The sequence below is a fragment of the Erinaceus europaeus genome, chromosome 22 (assembly GCF_950295315.1).
Source record: "Erinaceus europaeus chromosome 22, mEriEur2.1, whole genome shotgun sequence".
NCBI lineage: Eukaryota > Metazoa > Chordata > Mammalia > Eulipotyphla > Erinaceidae > Erinaceus > Erinaceus europaeus.
Window position 1 is genome coordinate 8,289,703 of NC_080183.1, and position 21,122 is coordinate 8,310,824.

Sequence of the window (21,122 nt, forward strand, 5' to 3'; positions counted from 1 at the left end):
TGTCTCAGCTCTGGCTTATGGTGATGCTGGGGATTGAACCTGGGACCTTTGGTGGCTCAGACACAAAAGTCTTTTTGCATAACCACTGTGTTATCTTCCCCACCCTCCTATTGCTTCTTAATTAGTTTTTTTTTTTTTTTTTTGCTTTGAGAATCTACTTTAAATTGCATTCTGTGCCACACAAGAACTTTAAGAAAGGAAAAAAAAAAAATCCCAGTGTGTGTTAGAAGTTAAAACGTCATGTTTTTGTTTTTATAACTGGAACTCATTGGCTTAATATAATCGCTTCAAATGTATGACCACAAGTTGTCTGTTTTTTTTTCCTAAACTTAGCTTAGGGTTTTCAGATTCTACAGTTAGCAAACTAAACTTAGAAATGTTCCCACCAAAGATTTTTAAGGGAATAGTAAAAGCAGAAGATTATTTTTCAGTCTGTTTTGTGTGACATTTAGCACATTAGTCACTATTTCCAAGAAACAGTTTTATGACATGAGCTGTATAATTTAATTAATGCATTTTCCTGAAGTGTTTTTTGTTTGTTTGTTTGTTTGTTTACTTTCTGTAGTAGTGAAGGTTGACTAAAAATCTCTCCATTGTTCCTTTCTAGTGGTTCTTCAGTCGTGGTCTTCCTTAGTTGTATATTTCAGTACTTATTAGGTTTCTTATTTATCTAAATTTGTATTTGTCTGCCAGAAATTGAACCCTTGGAACCACTGAGCCATATCCTTGGCTTTTAAATTTCTTCTGCTTACCCAATTTGTCCTTTTTAAAATTAGTTTTACCTTTTCTTTTAGCTTACCTCATTGTAACTTACCTGTAGCATGATCAGAAGAGGGCTCAGCTTCATTCTCAGCACGGGTGGAGTTTATATAGAAACCACATCTTATTCAAATCTGTATGTGTTTCTGAATCAAAACAGTCCTGCTAGAGACTTTTTAAAAATTACTTGCCTTTAATTTTCTTCACTTCGTTCGTCATTCGTGTATTCTCCCCTAACTGGGGTGGAAAGTTATTTAAATTTTGGAGTCTACCATATTCTCAATGTTTGCACTTTAGTGAAAGTAAAATGGTGGGGGTGGAGGGAGGTGGGAAGGTGGTGGTACAGTCAGTAGAGCGCCCGTATTACCACATGCAAGAACCCAAGTTCAGTATTTCAGATGTTCTTCTCTCCCCCACAGCTCTCTTTTACCTCTGTATTTCTCTCTGTCCCTATCAGGGAGAAGGATAAGCCACTCACTGAGAATGGTGGAGTTGCCATGTAGAGGTCGAACCCCAGTGGTAACTCTGGTGGCGATAAACTAAACTAAACTGAGATGAGATGAGATGACTTCTTAAATTAAGACTATGATTTATTTTCAGGAGGAAAAGAAGTGAAAAATAAAGAAGAAATTAAAGGTATTCATTGGGCTTCATGGACATGTGTTTCAGGCCTTGAAGTAAATGGAATTTGGCCCAAGTATTCAGATAGCAGTGACGTAAATTCGGTAGACGGGAACTTTGTTGGCCAAGTTTTAGTCACAGCTGATGACTATGGCATTGTGAAGCTATTCCGATATCCCTGTCTAAGAAAAGGTACCTTTTCTTTCGAAATATTATTAAGAAATCTCCCAGAAAAGAATTTTTGTACTTGCAGAAGCTTCGTCTTGAGGATATAAATGTGTGTTTGTAAGTTGTACTGATTTTTTGGTGAATGACTTCATGAAAATGAATGGAATCAATGAATTTGCATTTGACTACTTCAAAACCTATTGTCATATGTTACCCTTTGTTCTTTCATTGAGGATTAAAGAGATATTTCCCCCACTTCCAGAGGACTTCATAAAGTCAAACTCTACAATGACACTTTTCTTAAGGCTTATCTTTAATCAGTTAGCTTGTTGAACATACATTGTTTTGACATTTGCTTACTTCTGTTATGGTCAAATATAAAAAAAGAGATCCTGTCATTGATTTTTTTTTATCTTTTTTTTTTTTATTTAAGAAAGGAGACATTAACAAAACCATAGAATAAGAGGGGTACAATTCCGCACAATTCCCATAACCTGATCTCCACATCCCACCCCCTCCCCTGATAGCCTGCCCATTCTCTGTCTCTCTGGGAGTATGGATCCAGGGTCGTTGTGGGTTGCAGAAGGTAGAAGGTCTGGCTTCTGTAATTGCTTCCCCGCTGAACATGGGGGTTGACTGGTCGATCCATACTCCCAGTCTGCCTCTCTCTTTCCCTAGTAGGGTGGGACTCTGAGGAAGTGGAGCTCCAGGACACATGGATGGGGTCGTATGTCCAGGGAAGTCTGGTCAGCATCTCGCTGGCATCTGGAACCTGATGGCTGAAAAGAGAGTTAACATACAAAGCCAAACAAATTGTTTGAACAATCATGGACCTAAAGACTGTTATAGTGCAGATGAAGTGTTGGGGGTATTCCCTGCAGGCTCTTGTGTACTTCTGCTTTCAGGTATATATTTTTCCCTAGTTTATGGGCACGGGTGAACCTATGCTCTATCTCAGGGGACCTGGACTATATCTAGGTTTGGGGACTTTATTGGGGAGTGGACCACCTGGAATGGAATTAGAGAATACTATGAATGGAAAGGTCTCACCTGAGTGATGAAGCTGAAGGGTTGTCATTCCACACCTGAAGTCTCTGGTCACAGTCTGAAGTGAAGCATGCTGGGGTGGCACTCGTTGCGTTGATTAGGTTGCGATCCGCGGATGCAATGTTATATGATTTGAATTGAGAGCAGCATGCAGAAAAGTGGGCCCCACCCTAAGGTTCCAGGACTGGGGGAAATATAGGCTCTATAGTGGAAATGTGAGGTTCCTGTTGTCTTGGGGTTCAAGAAGACAATGGATAGTTATTGTTATCGTCACATTATTTGGTGATAGGGTTAACTTCGGAAAGTCCCTTTGATAGGGTTTGGGGTATAGTACCCAGCATCTTGTGTACAGCTGTGCTACCGGTTGCTTCTGTCTCCCTGGTCTAGGCTTTTGGGAGAAAACATATCAAAGACTCAGCCTATGTATTAAGAAGACTCAGTCTGTGTTTTGAGAAGTTCTAGACATATCATCAGTTTTTCGCCTCTCTTATTAATTAAATAGTGATTTATATAATGTTTACACTTTAATAGGATTGTACATAAACACCACTCCCACCACCAAAAGACTGTGTCCCATCCCCACCACCCACCCCTGCCCGCCCACCCTCCACCGTGCAGGGAAGCCCAATGGCCACCCTCCCCTTCACCACAGTGTTTTTACATTGGTGCCCTGCTCTCGGTTTAATCAGATCCTGCTTTTAGTTTCCCTTTCTGTCCTTCTTTCTCAACTTCTGTTGATGAGTGGGGACATCCTATACTCATCTTTATTTTTCTGACTTAGCTGACTTAACATAATTCCTTCTAGCTCTGTCCAAGATGGGTCAGATAAGGTGGGCTCACTGTTCTTAATAGCTGCCTAGTATTCCATTGTGTATATATACCACAGCTTTCTCAGCCACTCATCTGCTGTTGGGCACCTGGGTTCCTTCCAGGTTTTAGCTATTATGAATTGTGCTGCTATGAACATAGATGTACACACATCTTTTTGGTTGGGCATTATGGAATCCTTGGGGTATCTCCCCAGGAGAGGAATTACTGGGTCTACATAGTTCATGTATCACCCTTTTATTGTATGTCTTCTAAAATAATGTTATTAATCATTCTATTCATAGATTTGGGAATAATTAAATGAAATATTGATTGTGCTATTTTTTTTATCCCATACAGTATTTAATATTACGACAAGTCTAGAAGTACTAAAATAATTATATGAATATGGAATTAGTAGTAGGAGAAATATAATTAGAAATTTAGTGGGTTGGACGGTAGTGCAGCAGGTTAAGTACACATGTAAGGATCTCGGTTCGAGCCCCCCAGCTCCCCACCTGCAGGGGGATCGCTTGACAAGTGGTGAAGCAGGTCTGCAGGTGTCTCTCTTTCTCTCCTCCTCTCTGTCTTCCCCTCCTCTCTCCATTTCTCTCTGTCCTATCCAACAACAATAACAACAGTAATAATAACCACAACAATGATAAAACAACAAGGGCAACAAAAGGGGAAAAACTAGCCTCTAGGAGCAGTGCACTTGTGGTGGAGGCACCAATCCCCAGCAATAACCCAGAGGCAAAAAATATATTAATTATTAAAACTAGATAATGGAAATGGTCATAGTCACATATATCAAAACCGAATCTGACTTTCTGCCTGTGAAATTACACTAAGCATTGTCAAGGTCTCCCTTTCAACTGCTATATCATGTCTATGTCAGAAGCACCACAGAACCTCTTCACCGGGGGTTTAAGCTTTGAAACAACCTATGAGACTCTGAGAAGCCATGAGCAAAACGAATGCTCGCGGGGTGTGCGATGATGAGAGACCCAAGCTTTGTGTCTGTCACATGGTCCCACTGGAAGAGGTGGACAGATCATAAGGGAGCTGTCTCAAGAGAAGATTCTCAAAGACCTGGCAACCGTCTACCTGTGAAAAAGACTATTTTGACCAGAGTACTTCTCAACCCTGGCTGTGGTGAGCCAGAGATGGAGCCTGGCATCTCCCATAGGAAACCCCTGGCACCACCATTGCACTACCTCCCAGCTCTGAAAAAGATTTTTGCTGGTGGCCACAGGACATTGAAGAATATCGCCTAGAAGATTCTTTCAAATAATATGAGGGCATTAAAGTGATTGAAATAATGACTGACATGCACCAACAAGAAGAGAAATTTTACTTTTGTAACCTTTTGTGATCATGGTTTCATAGATAAGATGTCACTGAGAAATAACACATTGAGGCTTTAGAGACAGGTCAACCATTAGAGGAGGCAGTGTAAAGTAGTGTAAAGCCACCTGCAGTGTCATCTTTATGTGTTGACTTCTGTTTATTAATTGAAAGGTTTTTTTTTTTTCTTACAGGAGCCAAATTTAAAAAATATATTGGTCATTCTGCTCATGTAACCAATGTCAGATGGTCACATGATTATCAGTGGGTTATTTCTATTGGAGGAGCAGATCACTCTGTCTTTCAGTGGAAATTTATCCCCGAAAGGAAATTAAAAGAGGCTCTTCACATAGCGCCTCAAGGTGAGTAGTGCACACTGCTTAGACGGTTTCTCTGTCAGATTGCTCTTCAGTGACCTCAGAGTGACAGCTCACTGGTAAAGTGGAACACACATCTAATCACACTCTGGAAATGTTATTTAGGCTTCACGGCTATTTTTTTTTTTTAACAAAGAAAAAAAACTTGTCAATTTTTTTTTACAATGAAATACATGGCTTATATGGGTTTTTTAATTATTCATTTTTATATTAAAGAATTACATGTCAACAGGGGTTTGAATCCACACCATCCCCACCACCAGAGCTCTGAGTCTTCAGTCTCCCCAATGCAATCCACCACAGTTCCCCTAAGGTTGTAGACATGGGCCAACCATCATCTCTACAACTACCTCTCCAGATGTATACATAGCTGCCCCTTTTTTTTCTGATTCGTTGGCTTATATGTTTATTTATAAGAAGGACAAATATGTACATATGCCATGTACTCACTTCAGTCATACACGCACAGCAGGCATCTCTGGACGGTTGAGTAACGAAGAGCTGGCAACACCCCTTCCTCTCTGCCCTGCCCCCATCTCTGTATTCCCTCCTGATTCAGCTTAGACTCTCTAGAAAAGTTTTTTTTTTTTTTTTTTATCTATATACTTTCTTGCTGGAAACCCTGCCTCTCCCCCCCCCCCCCCGCACTCGAAGAGGAATAGGCAGTTCCATTTCATTGTCTTTTACTTCAGTGTCTCTGTGTCAACTGACACAGTCAGGTCTTAGTAATTAACTTTTCATATTATCTGGAAAGTGAACCTCTTAATGAGTTACGTTTCACTTTGTTTTAATTTCAGAAAGTCTGGTGGACTCTGACATTGATGAGTCAGACTCAGACCTGTCTGATGTTCCAGAACTAGATTCAGAAATTGAGCAAGAGACTCAGCTCACCTACCGTCGACAGGTAATTTTTAGCATCATGTGATTTAAAAAAAAAAAAAAGCGTAACTAATTTTTTATTTAATTGCCCCCAGGGTTATTGGCTGTGGCTTAGTGTCAACACTATGAATCCATCCCTACTAGTGGCCATTTTTTTCTTTCTTTTTCATTTTTTCTATTTTACTTTGGTAGGATAGAGAGAAATTGAGAGGAGGGGGGAAGTAAGAGAAACACTTGCAGTACTGCTTCACCACTCATAAAGCTTCCCCCTGCAGGTGGGGAGTCGGGGCTTGAACCCAGGTTCTTGCGTACTGTCATGTGTGCACTTGACCAGGTGTGCCACCACCCACCCTCTCGTCATTTTTCTTCTAAAAACTCTAGTTTCCCTTCAGTCTTGCTCCCTGCTGTTACTCATCTAGAACCATCTTTTGTGGTTTTTAATTTCCCAATATATGTGTGGGTGTTCCAGTTTTACCCCTTTAAGGGTTCTTTTTTGATAAGAACTTGATAAGACTGTCTTTCTTTACACTTGCCTTACAAGGGCTTTATTACAGTACACTCCAGTGTATTCCCATGAAAATGTTATCCTATGAAATATAAAAATTTTCTGGAACATTGAATATGTATACTTTAAAAAATCTTATTAGTGACTTAATATTGGTTTGCAAAACTGTGAGATGATAGGGGTATAATTCTGCACCGTTCCCAACATAGTCCTGTGTACCTGTGCTGGAAACGTTAGTCATTCTCCCAAAGTCACAGATTTGGGTTGACTATTATTTCTGAAATTTTCTATCTATGCTTATAATACTTACCCTTTTTTTCCCCTATGGTCATGCCTTCTTTTCATTTCCAAGTCACACCTAAACCTATTACTTCATCCAAATGTTCCTCCCTTTCTCTCTCTTCTCTCTCTGGGTCCTGATGGAATTGGAGTCAAGAGCCCTGTGGTCATCTTGCCCTAACATTTCTCCCCCTCTGGGAGTATAGACCAAAATTCTTCTTCTTTTTTTGAAACAGAATTTTTTTTTCTGTCAAAGATTCATGTTTATTCTTTTTTATCTTGATTTACTTTGACTTTTTTTAAAAAAATTTATTTATAAAATGGAAATATTGACAAGACTATAGGATAAGAGGGGTACAATTCCACGCAATTCCCACCCCCAGAATTCCATATCCAATCCCCTCCCCTGATAGCTTTCCTATTCTTTAACCCTCTGGGAGTATGGACCCAGGATCATTATGGGATGCAGAAGGTGGAAGGTCTGACTTGTAATTGCTTCCCCTGAACATGGGCGTTGGCAGGTGGATCCATACTCCTAGCCTCTCTCTCTCTTTCCCTAGTGGGACAGGGCTCATTCTGTATTGGGGGGGAGGGGCTGATCAGCCGAGTTTCCCCAACATTTATGACAATACAGAATCTCAACAAAGAATTGAGGAGAGAGCATGATTTTCAGTAACTTTAAACTTTATTTAAAAAAAAAAACTGTGAACATTCACAAGAGAGAGGATGAGAGACAGAGAGAGAGAGAGAGAGAGGCCCTGTACTCATATTTCAACTGACTGGTGCTCATCTAGTAGAGAGAGCAAAATGACCAAAATTCTTTATGGTGTGCAGAAAGTTAGAGTTCTATTCAAAGCATAGAACTAAAGTTGGAGCTTATGCTAGAGAAGTAAATTTTCTACAACATTGTCCCATCTAAGACAATGCTTATAACTTTAGTGATCAAGAGCAATCATCTTGCGTAGAAACTGATAAATAACTTTACTGATATATACATTCTAAGGATATTTCTACTTATGTACCTTGTTCAAAGGTTTATAAAGAAGATCTACCTCATCTTAAAGAACAATACAAAGAGAAACAAAAAAGTGGTACTTCTAAAAGAAGAGAACAGGCTCCAGGGAATAGCATTCGATTACACTTTGTTCACGGGTATAAAGCAACTGTTTTCATCTCGGTGTTTGAGGTTTGGTTCACACTGACTAGCTGTCTGATTTTGAGCAAATCACTTGACCTCTTTGTACCTGTTTCCCCATCTGTCAGATGCTAATAGATATTTTCTAGGGTTCTAATGAGCAGAGCTGTCAATACTTACAGTGACTTCGAACATTGGTACATGCCAGAAACTACATGTGTGTTTATTAAGTTAAACTTTAAGTTTTTAACTCTTTATTGGGGGACTAATGTTTTACAGTCAACAGTACATGCAATAGTTTGTACATGCGTAACATTTCTCAGTTTTCCACACAACAATACAACCCCCACCAGGTCCTCTGTCATCCTTTCCCAGGACCTGTACTCTCTCAGAGTCTTTTACTTTGGTGTAATACTAAAATTTAATTTTTATGAAAGTCTAGTGTTACAGAAATAGATCGTCTGTCTTTAACAAACGAGAATAAGTGAGATGTTAGGGTTCTCATCTCCCTGAAATTCAAAATGATGTTGTAGTGATCTTTGGCCTGGATATGTTGGCCTTCTTTTAATTTCAACAAAATCTGTTTCTGGATCACCTCAGGACGTCCAGTAGTAGAGGTCTTGTGTTCATTCTGACAACAATAGATTTTTCCAATCGACATTGGAAAAATAGATTTTTCCTTTCTCTTCACCCAATAGTGATTTTCTTATTTGAGGAGCCAGAGTAGTGAGCCTTCACCCCAAACACCATATAAAAACAAGGAGGAAAGAGACACGGACAAATGGGAAAATAGGCCACAAGGGGAAGTCCGGTGCTTTGACCTCTTATTATGCCCCTTATCACAAAAGGATAAAAATTGTTTATTTAATAAGTCTTTTTTTCTCAAGTGCTAAAAACAGGCCTCTATTCTATGTAGTTGTAGTTTATAAACACTCCCTTTGAAATACAATCAAAGTGCACTTTCCCTGGACGTAAAAGGCCTGCTATTTTAAGGAGATGAGGCTGTCTTTTCATCTGGATGTGTATAATATTTTTAAATGCTGTTTGAACTTTTTAGGTACATGTGCTATAGCTCATGATCCAGCAATGTGTATGAAAGTGTGCACTGTGGCGGTCTTCTTATAAAAAGGAAACTGCTTTTTATTTTGTTCAAAATATGCTTTATCTTTTGTCTTTTAAAATATTTGTATTTTATACTGTACACATTGAGTATTACACTTAACACAAATAGTAGTGTGTAAGATATACCTTTCTTCACCTGGCTTTTACCACTCACTATAACTTGGATTTGACTATCTGTAATCAGAACAGTTCACAAAAGTTTATGGAACCTAGGATACTTTTATTTGAATTGTCAAAAATGTCCTATAAAATGTTAGTAGTAATTTTCTGTGATGTCCCCCCCCCCCCGTATTTAGCTATAGAGGTTATGATTGTCGAAGTAACCTGTTTTATACTCAAATTGGTGAGATCGTGTACCACGTGGCAGCGGTGGGTGTCATTTATAATCGACAGCAGAACACGCAACGCTTCTACCTGGGTCACGACGATGATATTCTCTGCCTGGCGATTCATCCTCTAAAGGACTACATAGCAACGGGCCAGGTATGTGGCAGCAGGAAACATAGGCGATACCTTAATTCGAGCTTAAGTTAGTTTAGTCCACCTTCACATATATTAAATTCTAAGCAAATGGAGAATCAAGAATTCCTTAGAATGAGGTTTAGGGTGGGGGAGATAGCATAATGGTTATGCAAAGCCTCTCATGTCTGAGGCTTCAAATCCCAGGTACAGTCCCCTGTGTAACCAGAAGCCAGAGATGAGCAGTGCTCTAGTAAAAGCAAAACTATAACAATAATAATAACAACAAAATCTTAAAAAAATAAAATTTACCCTGGGTTTTTTTTCCTACATGTTTTCCTATAGTTTTATTGTATACATTTAATTTTTTTTTTTATTTGAAACTAAAAGCTGTATTCTTTCTCTTGGGATAGCCGTACTTTTTAACCTGTAGGTGAAAGTATAGATCTCATAAGAATGAGAAATTGGAGTTCTTCAGCTAGAATTACTTATTAACAAGGGTTCTGTGGCAAACAAGATGACAGTGCTTTTCACTTAGCAAACTCCCTAGGAGTGTATTCTGGTTCACCAAAGTAAAGCCATGTGTGGAAACAGAAAAAGCGAGAAGCTTTAACTGGTGCGTCTCTGTACGGGGACTCAGAAGACAGGAGAGGAGGGCAGCTTGTGGACATGCATTTTGATATAGACACTTGACTAACTTCTTAATGTATGTCGCTTTACTCTCTTTTATTTTTATTTAATAAATGTCAATATCAAATTAAGACCAAAGGCTGTTATATTTTCTTTTAACTGATATGAAATGCAGGCGGTTGTGTAAAATGACTTCTCCAACTCTGTTTTAGGTAGGCAGGGACCCCTCAATCCACATATGGGATACTGAGACCATTAAACCATTGTCGATACTCAAGGGTTACCACCAGTATGGGGTCTGCGCTGTGGACTTCTCAGGTGAGAGTGCTTCCTGTCTCAATAAGAATCACAGAGACCCGCGGCAGGAGACAGCGCTGTAGTTCATTCAGTGCTGCTGACGTGTCATTTGGCTCGAGTTTTCACCATTTGTATCAGACGTCCATAAAGTCACACTGTCCACTCACAACCATGAAAATGTAGATTTGCTGGGTGGTATATAACTAAAATTTAATACCCATTAAAATATGTATATTCCTATTAAAATAAAAATGCTTGTTGATGTAACATCAAAAACCGATCGACAATTGCAGTTGTTGATCGGTCTCCCATTTGGGACAAACTCTGATTTCATCTGTGTTCACAGCCACAGAAAAAGTTTTGTAAATCTTTAAAGTAAGGGAGCTGGGCGGTAGCATAGTAGGTTAAGTGTACATGGTGTGAAGCACAGGACAGGTGAAAGGATTCCGCTTCCAGCCCCAGGATACACATCTGCAAGGGGGGTCGCTTCACAAGCGGTGAAGCAGGTCTGCAGGTGTCTATCTTTCTCTCCTTCTCTGTCTTCCCCTCTCTCCATTTCTCTCTGTCCTGTCCAACAACGACAATAACTTCCGGAGGTGGGGCTATGGAGCGGCAGCAGCTGTGTTTCTCTCCTCTCCTCTCCTCTCCTCTCCTCTCCTCTCCTCTCCTCTCCTCTCCTCTCCTCCCCTCCCCTCCCCTTCCCTTCCCTCTTCTCCTCTCCTCCTCTCCTCTCCTCTCCTCTCCTCTCCTCTCCTCTCCTCTCCTCTCCGGGGTCAACTAGAAATACCAAGAGACCACCTGGGACCACAACAAGGCAGGACTAGAACGACTTCAGGAACCCATCAAACCACCAGTGAGTGCAAACACCTGTGGCTCGTGAACAGGGAGGAGCCTAAGAAGAGATTGAGTGGCTGGTAACAGTCCGGCAGTTTACTAGCTGAGGCACCACCTCCAGTCTGCTTTACCAACAAAAAGACAGCTGAAGGGAGGAGAGGACTCCCCTAAGACTCACCATATGCAACTGTGAGTCTCCATTGCTACTGCCCTCAGAGGCTGGAGCAGCAGGAGGCCCTGTGCTGACACCGGGGGATGAGAACTAACCAGGAAACTCAGGAGAAGAGCTACACCTCAGTGGCCTAGCAGTGGGGCTATATAGTGGGAGCCTTTCCACTTTGTTCTCTTGATGAGAGAATAGTGAATAATTGCCTCAGAACCTACAGACTATAAATGGGACTTGTTTAGAAACTCACAGGACCCAGCAGTGCTGCCCCGCTTGGCAGAGAAGCTGAATTGAGCCTGCAGCTTTGGATCCTTGGGGTGTGAGAGTTTCTTTGCAAAAACACTGTGCATTCTCTCCCCCACCCTGCCTTAATCTTGGTCTGGAGTGATTAAGCTAAGAAGCCTACTTATAGTCTAAAAGCCCTCAGGCTCCCATAGCCTACAGGGAAGAAAAAGAACAAAAGAAGCTTTTAACATCCTCTGTCCTTCAACTCAGGGATTGAAATAATATTGAAAAAACTGTTAATATTCATAACTGTGAACTCTTTACCTTACTTAGACACAAGTCAATCCAGGCAAGAGTGATCATTAATTTGAAAAGTACTGAGAGGAGGACATCACAACATACTATATAGATGCTGGAGAGACAGCATAATGGTTCTGCAAACAGACTCTTCTACCTGAGGCTCTGAGGTCCCAGGTTCAATTCCCAGCACCACCATGAACCAGAGCTGAACAGCTCTCTGGTAAATAAAATAAATAAATAACATACTATATAGAATGGTTAAACCAACAAGAAGAAATATTGGAGAAATGAACCAGGGCGAGAGTCCAGCTAAAAGACCCGCAAAGGTTGAATCAAAAAATAGTGAAGTCAACATCAACAAAAAATAGGTCAACATCCAAAGGAAATAGTCACAGGAGTGAGTAAAGAGTTTGAAAGAATTGTCAACAGAAATGCAGAAACAACAAATGAGACTCTGGAAGAAAACACTAATTATCTCAAGGTTATTAGAGACCTGAAAGCTGAAATAGCTGAGCTAAGAACACAACTAGTTGAACAAGCTAAAACAGTATCAGAACAGGGTAACAAAATAGATGAACTCCAGGAAACAGTACATGGGAGAGAGAATAGAATTAATGAGGCTGAAGACAGAATTAGCAAGATCGAGGATGAATTAGAGACAACTAAAAAAGAAGTAAGAGATCTCAAAAAGAGATTAAGAGATACTGAAAACAGCAACCTATGGGATGACTTCAAAAGAAATAATATATGCATTATTGGCTTGCCAGAGGAAGAAAGAGAGGGAGGGGAAGAAAGCATTCTTCAGGACATAATAGCTGAGAACTTCTCTAGTCTAGACAACATCAAAGACATAAAGATTCAAGAAGCCCAGAGGGTCCCAAACAGAACTAACCCAGACTTAAAGACACCAAGACACATCATATTTAGAATGGAAAGAAATAAGGATAAAGAAAGGATCCTGAAGGCTGCAAGAGAAAAACAAAGAGTCACCTACAAGGGAAAACCCATAAGATTAGCAGCATACTTCTCCACACAAACACTACAGGCCAGAAGAGAATGGCAAGATATCTATCAAGTGCTCAATGAGAAAGGCTTTCAACCAAGACTACAGTATCCTGCTAGACTGTCATTCAGACTAGATGGAGGCATAAAAACCTTCTCAGACAATCAACAGTTGAAAGAATCCACTATCACCAAGCCTGCCCTGAAAGAAATTCTGAAAGGTCTCCTATAAACAGTCAGACAACCATAAATAAGCCATATATCAGAACACTCTAAAAATCTACAAGAATGGCATTAAAATATCTTCAATCTTTGATATTAATAAATGTAAATGGCCTGAATTCACCTATTAAAAGGCACAGAGTAGGAAGATGGATCAGAAAACACAACACAACCATATGCTGTCTACAGGAAACCCACCTAACTCAACAAGACAAAGACAGACTCAAAATGAAAGATGGAAAACAAGCCAGTGGCCCACAAAAAAGGGCAGGAACAGCTATTCTTGTATCTGACACAATAGACTTTGAAATAAATAAAATTTAAAAAGATAGGGATGAACATTATTTAATGTTCAGAGGATCAATCAAGAGGATTTAACAATTATTAACATCTATGCACCCAATGAGAAGCCATCTAAATATATCAAACGTCTACTGAAACAGCTACAGCAATATATTAACAGCAACACAGTCATAGTAGGGGATTTCAACACCCCCACTCTCTCAACTTGACAGATCATATCATCCAGACAGAAAATCAATAAAGAAATGAGGCAGCTAAATGAGGAGATAGAACTATTGAACATTTTCAGAATCATTGACTCCAAGAAACTGGAATACACATTCTTCTCAAGTCCACATGGATCATTCTCAAGGAGAAGCCATATGTTAGGCCACAAAGACAGCATCAGCAAATTTAAGAGCACTGAAATCATCCCCAAGCATCTTCTCAGACCACAGTGGAATTAAACTAGCACTTAACAATCAACAAAAGATTAGTAACAGTCCCAAAATGTGGGAAGTCAACAGTACACTACTTAACAACCTCTGGGTTAAAGAGGAAATAAAGGAAGAAATCAAAATGTTTTGAGAGTTCAATGAAAATGAAGACACAAGCTATCAAAATATTTGGGACACTGCTAAGGCAGTACTGAGAGGGAAGTTCATAGCCATACAAGCACACATTAGGAAGCAAGAAAAAGCACCAATAAACAACCTGATTGCACATCTTAAAGACCTAGAAGAAGAAGAACAAAGGAATCCTAAAGCAACCAGAAGGACAGAAATCACTAAAGTTAGGGCAGAAATCAATAACACTGAGAATAAGGAAAACCATACAAAAGATCAACGAAAGTAAATGTTGGTTCTTCAAAAGAGTGAACAAAATCAACAATCCTTTAGCCAGACTCACAAAACAAAAAAGGGAGAAGACCCAAATAAATCGGATTGTAAATATAAGAGGAGATATCACAACAGGTTCAAGCCCCCGGCTCCCCACCTGCAAGTGGGGGTGGTCGCTTCACAAGCAGTGAAGCAGGTCTGCAGGTGTTTATATTTCTCTTCCCCCTCTGTCTTCCCCTCCTCTCTCCATTTCTCTCTGTCCTGTCCAACAATGATGACAACAAATAATAACTGCAACAATGATAAAAACAACAGGGCAATGAAAAGGAAAATAAATAAATAAAATATTTAAAAAAGAAAAAACAAGGTCAGAAGAGCAAACACAAGTAGAGCCTGAACTGGAGTTGGTGTATTGCACCCAAGTAAAAGACTCTGGGGTTGGTGGGGGGGAGAATACAGGTCCAAAAAGGATGACAGAGGACCTAGTCGGGGTTGAATTGTTTTGCGGAAAACTGAGAATGTTACATAAAAACTATTATATTTACTATCGAATGTAAAACATTAATTTCCCAATAAAGAAATTTAAAAAAAACAATAGCTATAACAACAATAACAATGACAAAAATAACAACTACAGCAAGCACAATAACAAGAGCAACAAAATGGGAAAAATGGCCTCCAGGAGCAGTGTATTTGTAGTGCAGGCACCGAGCCCCAGTGATAACCCTGGAGACAAAAAAAAAAAAAAACCTTAAAAGTAAAAGCTAAGATGGGCGGAGGTGCGGCTAAGTAAGCACACATATTACCAAGTGTAAAGATCTGGGTTCAAGCTCCCGCTCCCCACCTGCAGGAGGTATGTTTCATGAGCGGTGAAGCAGATCTGCAAGTGTCTTTTTCTCTCCCTCTTTATATCTCCCCTTCTCTCAATTTCTTTTTGTCATATCTAAAAAAGAAAAAAAAAGAAAAACATGGCCGCCAGGAGCGGTGGATTCGTAGTGCTGGCACAAAGCCCCAATGATAACTCTGGAGGAAAACCAAAAACTAAGAAAAACCAAGAGATGAGAACTGAGATAATTTATTTTAGAATATTTCTATGAAAGGAAGACTTTAAACTATCATACCAAAATAATTTAGGATCATAGTATCTGTTTATTCTGAAATTTAAAGTTTACAATGAAAAGCTAGGTTGATCTACAATGAAAGCTAGGTTGTAGATCAGAAAGAGGGGAAACGCCATGGGGAATTTTGCATTGAGTGCACACATTACTATGCTTGAGGACCGGGGTTCAAGCCCTGGTCCCCACCTGCAGGGAGGGAAGCTTCATGAGCTGTGAAATAGCGATGCAGGTGTCTCTCCCTTCTCCTCTACCTACCCCTTCCCTCTCAGTTCCTCCTGTCTCTGTCCAAAGTAAGTAATAGCATTTAAAAAATCACACAGTATATCAGTGCTTTACTGCTCTTATGAGTGATAGTGAGTCATCTGTAACAGAATTCAAAGGAGTGGGGAAATACAATCAAGGAATTGCTAATAAGTTGTGATGCAAAGTCATGGTTCAGAAAGTGGCTCAGGGATAAAGCACTGGGCTCTCAAGCATGAGGTCCCAAATTCAGTCCCTGGCACCATATGTGCCAGAGTGCTACCTGGTTCTTTCTCTCTCTCTGCCTATCTTCTTCAGGAATACATAAATAAAAACTTTAAAAATAAGTAAATAAATGAATAAAACTCAGAAGTCAAAAAGAAAACTGACATTGATAGGGATAATAAACTAGTTGGAATTTGCACAAATGTATGACAGAATGTATGACCGAGATTTATTGTAGTTTTTGAGCCTTTATAACCTAGGTGCACATGCGCACACATCAACATGACTGACCTTACTCAGTCACTTTAATGTCTAATTGTGCCTGTGTCTAATCCATCCATGACTTTTTGCTTGATAATAGTAGCAACAAAATAATTGACATTTACTAGAAGTATATTAGTAGCAGTACATAACTGTACACTACAGATTTTTCATTTCATCAGCTTCTTCCCTCAATTTTCAGATTCTTTTCCCCGTTTTTAAATATCTTTTTCCCATTTATCCCCCCCCCACACACACACACGTTTTAGTGTAGTAGACAGGTAATGGAAGTGAGGCCAGAAAAAATGTCAGCAGATCTATTTAGATACTTTGGGGAAGTGTTCTTCCCTCATCTACTAATAAATCTCTACTCTAACTACAGTTATTATTCATACCTAGTATACAACACTACTTTGTACAATTTCAAATATGGTGCTGTTGTTTTAAAATATGCATTTTTATTTTCTGATTGTTAATAATATATTTCTGATTAATTTCCCAAGCGGACGGGAAACGTTTGGCTTCAGTTGGAATTGATGATGGCCACAGTGTGGTACTGTGGGACTGGAAGAAGGGCGAGAAACTTTCAGTAGCAAGGTAGGAAAACCCTGAGAACACATTTGCAAAGCACTGAAATGACTTTGAACTTGAATTTTTTTTTTTATTGAAACAGTTTGAAAATCAGGTAGACATGTTGACTTTACTACCACTAAGTAATATAATCATGGATTTTAAAAAGACTTTTTAAAAAAGACATTTTAAAAATGACTGCAGGATTCAACTGTAGGTTTATTTCTTGTAAGCTCGCCTTTTAAAGTCACTACAGAGTGATGTTGGGAGTGTTCTTTATCATGTCTTCGGAGGTAGCACAGTGGATAAAGTGTTAGACTCTCCACCATGAGGTCCCAAGCTTGAATTCTAGTGTTGCAGGTTCCTTAGTGATGCTCTGGTTCTCTCTTTCTCTCTCTGATCAATCAATAAAAATAAATATATTTTTTAAAAAAACATTTATTTATTTATTTTCCTTTTTTGTTGCCCTTGTTTTTTTATTGTTGTAGTTATTATTGTTGTTATTGATGTCGTTGTTGTTGGATAGGACAAAGAGAAATGAAGAGAGGAGGGGAAGACAGGGAGGGGAGAGAAAGACAGACACCTGCAGACCTGCTTCACCGACTGTGAAGCGACTCCCCTGCAGATGGGGAGCCGGGGGCTCGAACCAGGATCATTACTCCGGTCCTTGCGCTTTGCACCACCTGCGTTTAACCTGCTGCACTACCACCCAACTCCCAATAAATCTTTTTCTAATAAAAAGAAGTGTCTTAATCTAAAATTTCTCTTTTTTAATTTTTTTAAATTTACTTTATTGGATAGAGACAGAGAGAAATCGAGAGGGAAGGGGGCAGATAGAGAGGAAGAAAGACAAAGACACCTGCAGCCCTGCTTCCCCACTTGTGAAGCTTCCCCCCACAGGTGAGGACTCAGGGGCTGAACCCCCAGGTCCTGGTGCATTGTAACATGTGCGCCAACCAAGTGCACCGTCACCGGCCCTGAAATCTCTTTTCACAAGTGAAGTGAATTCTACTGTATGATTAAGTTTTTATCAAGCCCATGGAGAGCATCATCAATTGCTCATATCACGTATCTGAGTGAAAGAAGACACATAAAAACCTATGGCACATGGGGGTCGGGCAGTAGCGCAGCAGGTTAAGCGCACTTAGCGCAAAGCGCGAGGACTGGCGTAAGGACCCGGGTTCGAGCCCCCGGCTTCCCATCTTCAGGAGAGTCACTTCATAGGCGGTGAAGCAGGTCTACAAGTGTCTGTCTTTCTCTCCCCCTCTCTGTCTTTGCCTCCTCTCTCCAGTTCTCTCTGCCCTATCCAACAACGAACTACATCATCAACAACAATAATAACCACAACAAGGGTAACCAAAGGGGGAAAAAGATGGCCTCCAGGAGCAGTGGATTCACGATGCAGGCACTGAGCCCACAGCAATAACCCTGGAGGCAAAAAAAAAAAAAAAAAAAACCCTATGACACAGAAAGTTGCAGATTATTTTGTGTGCTATTGCATTTTTCTTTATTTTTATGTTTATTATCTACAACAAGCATGCGCTGTTCTTATAATACTAAAAAACATGAGCAGGTACATTTAAAGGAGAAATAGTCAATAGAGTCAAAGACTACTTTTCACCTTTCTAGTCGTTGAAGTGAGGTTTTAACGATGCCACTGTTTTTCTTTTCCCTCAGAGTAGATTAGATAGTGTCTACACAGATCACTTAAGGGGAACTTCACACTTGGAAAGATTATATTTGTCCGCAACAACGTATAAAGTATTTCTTAGGGAGCTGGGCAGTAGTGCAGCGAGTTAAGCGCATATGGCACAAAGCGCAAGGGCTGACGGAAGGATCCCGGTTCGAGCCCCTGGCTGCCCACCTGCAGGGCGTCACTTCGCAAGCGGTGAAGTAGGTTTGCAGGTGTTTACCATTCTCTCCTCCTCTCTGTCTTTCCCTCCGCTCTCCATTTCTCTCTGTCCTATCCAACAACAACAACAGCAACAACGGCAACAAGTGGAAAAAATGGCCTCCAGGAGCAGTGAATTCGTAGTGCAGGTACCGAGCCCCAGTGATAACCATGGAGGCAAAAAAAAAAAAACTTGAACTCACTGATGCTATAAAATAGTAGCTTCTTCTAGACACTGTACAGTAGGTGCTTTCCAAAAGTAGCATCTTGAGATGCTACTGAGAAAAGTCACTGTATTAAGACAGTGATATATAACAAATGTTCAAAGACATGATTACATAATTCAATACTGAAAGATAAAGGAACTAAATATTCACTGGTGAACTGAGATAGGTCATGAATTATTGCAGCATGCATGGATCTTCAGAATTAAGGCATTTTGTTATTTGTTTCAGAGGAAGTAAAGATAAGATTTTTGTGGTAAAGATGAACCCTTATGTGCCGGACAAATTGATTACAGCTGGAATTAAACACATGAAATTTTGGCGCAGAGCAGGTAAAAAGAGCTTTTATTTTACTTTTTTAAAACGTCTTAGTTTCCTTTGAAATCTAAGTAATTTTTACTTAAAATGTTGTTAAGTGCAATGTGGAAATGTAGATTGGATTGGGAAGAGAAAAGAGAGGCAAGTGGAAAAATAGGTGAAATCTGATGGCAGTCAAGAGTTAATAGTAATTAATGAATCATACTGGTGCCTTAATTTTACTAAGTTACATAACATGGGGAAACTGGGTAACCAGTATGTTGAGTTATCAGTGCATCTTTTGTGAAATAGCCACACAAAAAAAAAACTTTATAGAAAATTTTCTTGATTCCCAATTGTTTTTATACATTTAGAACAAATGTAACATTTTGATCATCCTTTACTGTGACTATATAGTATTAATATTTGTGAAAGTGCTTTATCTTGTGAGACCAATCATGTGGCAGTCACACTCCGTTGTTCTTCTAAAGACATGTCTCAGTTCAAATTGAAAAAAAAAGAGCTCTTTACATGCTGTAAGATGATATCAAAAACTGAAAATTGACTACTGTAGGAAGTTTATATTTTAAGATGAAAAGTCTCTTTTCTAAGTAAAATCATATGCTTATGTCCTTAATAATTCCTTAAATTTGTTATCAAAGTCTTGGTATACTTAGGATACACATGTAGGATAGAACATGTAAATCTAGAAAGAAATGAAATACGTATTGTCAGAGAAAGGCTAAGTGAAGATACTTCCTGAATTCAAGTAGCTTTCAAGTTACTGTCTTTTCCCTTTCTCCCACTTTATCAGTTTTCCTTTTTACTAATTTTTTTCTTGAGTTTCCAAGTATAATGTCATGTCTCCATCTTAAATAAATAAAATCAAACAAAAACTCTCAAGTTTGCCCTCACCTGTTCATTCTCTTCCTAGTTATGTGCTAAAATGCGGCCAATCAACCTGTTGTTTACTCTTTTAAACTTTAGTGTCTTTCTTTTTTAAAAAATTTATTTATTCCCTTTTTTTTGCCCTTGTTGTTTTATTGTTGTAGTTATTATTGATGTTGTTGTTGTTGGATAGGACAGAGAGAAATGAGAGAGGAGGGGAAGAAAGGGGGGGGGGATAGAAAGATAGATACCTGCAGACCTGCTTCACCACCTATAAAGCGACTCCTTTGCAGGTGGGGAGCCAGGGCTTAGAACCCGGATCCTTGAGCTGGTCCTTGCGCTTTGCGCCACTTGCGCTTAATCTGCTGCTTAATCCCGTCTCCCTCTTTCTTTAGGAGAAGTCTGATCAATCTTTTACCCACACCACTCCCCTCAAATCGCTTTACAGATTTATTAATTTTGACTGCTATCTTAAGAAAAAGCAGTCTTTGAAATACATTAAAAATGTGACCACTTTTTGACACCTCTTCCCTACCATAATCATGGCGCATGACACCTTAATTATTTACCTAGATGATTTTAATCCCCCCCCTTTTTTTTTTTTGCCTCCAGGGTTATTGCTGGGGCTTGGTGCCTGCACTCCCAATCCACTGCTCCTGGAGGCTATTTTTTCTCTTTTGTTGCCCTTGTTCTTTATCGTTGCTGTTGTTATTATTGTTGTTATTGCTGTTGTTGGATAGGACAGAGAGAAATTGAGAGAAGAGGGGAAGACAGGAGGAGAGAAAGACAGACACTTGCAGACCTGCTTCACTGCTTGTGAAGCAACCCCCCTGCGGGTGGGGAGTCCGGGGGCTTGAACCGGGATCGTTACGCCTGTGCTTGCATTTTGCGCCATGTGCACTTAACCCGCTGCGCTACCGCCCGGCCCCCTAAGTCCCCTTCTTGTCCTTCCTTGCCATTATGTAATTTAGTTCCCCCCACCCCCAGTCCAGGAGTCAGATAAGCCTGGTAATAACCCCTGGCCAGAGCTTGGCCACCCCCTGAGCAAATGTTTTCCATCTCATGTAACATTTACATTTAACTCTGGCTAACTCCTTGGTCTTTAA

General features: G+C 39.8%; 1 protein-coding gene across 3 annotated transcripts in view; it reads left to right on the forward strand.

Moving 5' to 3' along the window:
• EML5 (EMAP like 5) overlaps positions 1–21,122 on the forward strand; it is a 112,049-nt gene that overhangs the window by 36,839 nt on the left and 54,088 nt on the right. For all 3 annotated transcript variants that reach the window (XR_009547245.1, XM_060181217.1, XM_060181216.1), the window contains exons 10-17: positions 1,360–1,572; positions 4,944–5,111; positions 5,924–6,030; positions 7,823–7,941; positions 9,343–9,529; positions 10,348–10,453; positions 16,650–16,743; positions 19,063–19,163. Coding sequence is in view for 2 of the 3 variants with exons in the window: in XM_060181217.1 (XP_060037200.1) it covers positions 1,360–1,572; positions 4,944–5,111; positions 5,924–6,030; positions 7,823–7,941; positions 9,343–9,529; positions 10,348–10,453; positions 16,650–16,743; positions 19,063–19,163 (1,095 nt within the window). In the remaining variant the exon portion in view is untranslated. The remainder of the gene's footprint in view (positions 1–1,359; positions 1,573–4,943; positions 5,112–5,923; positions 6,031–7,822; positions 7,942–9,342; positions 9,530–10,347; positions 10,454–16,649; positions 16,744–19,062; positions 19,164–21,122) is intronic.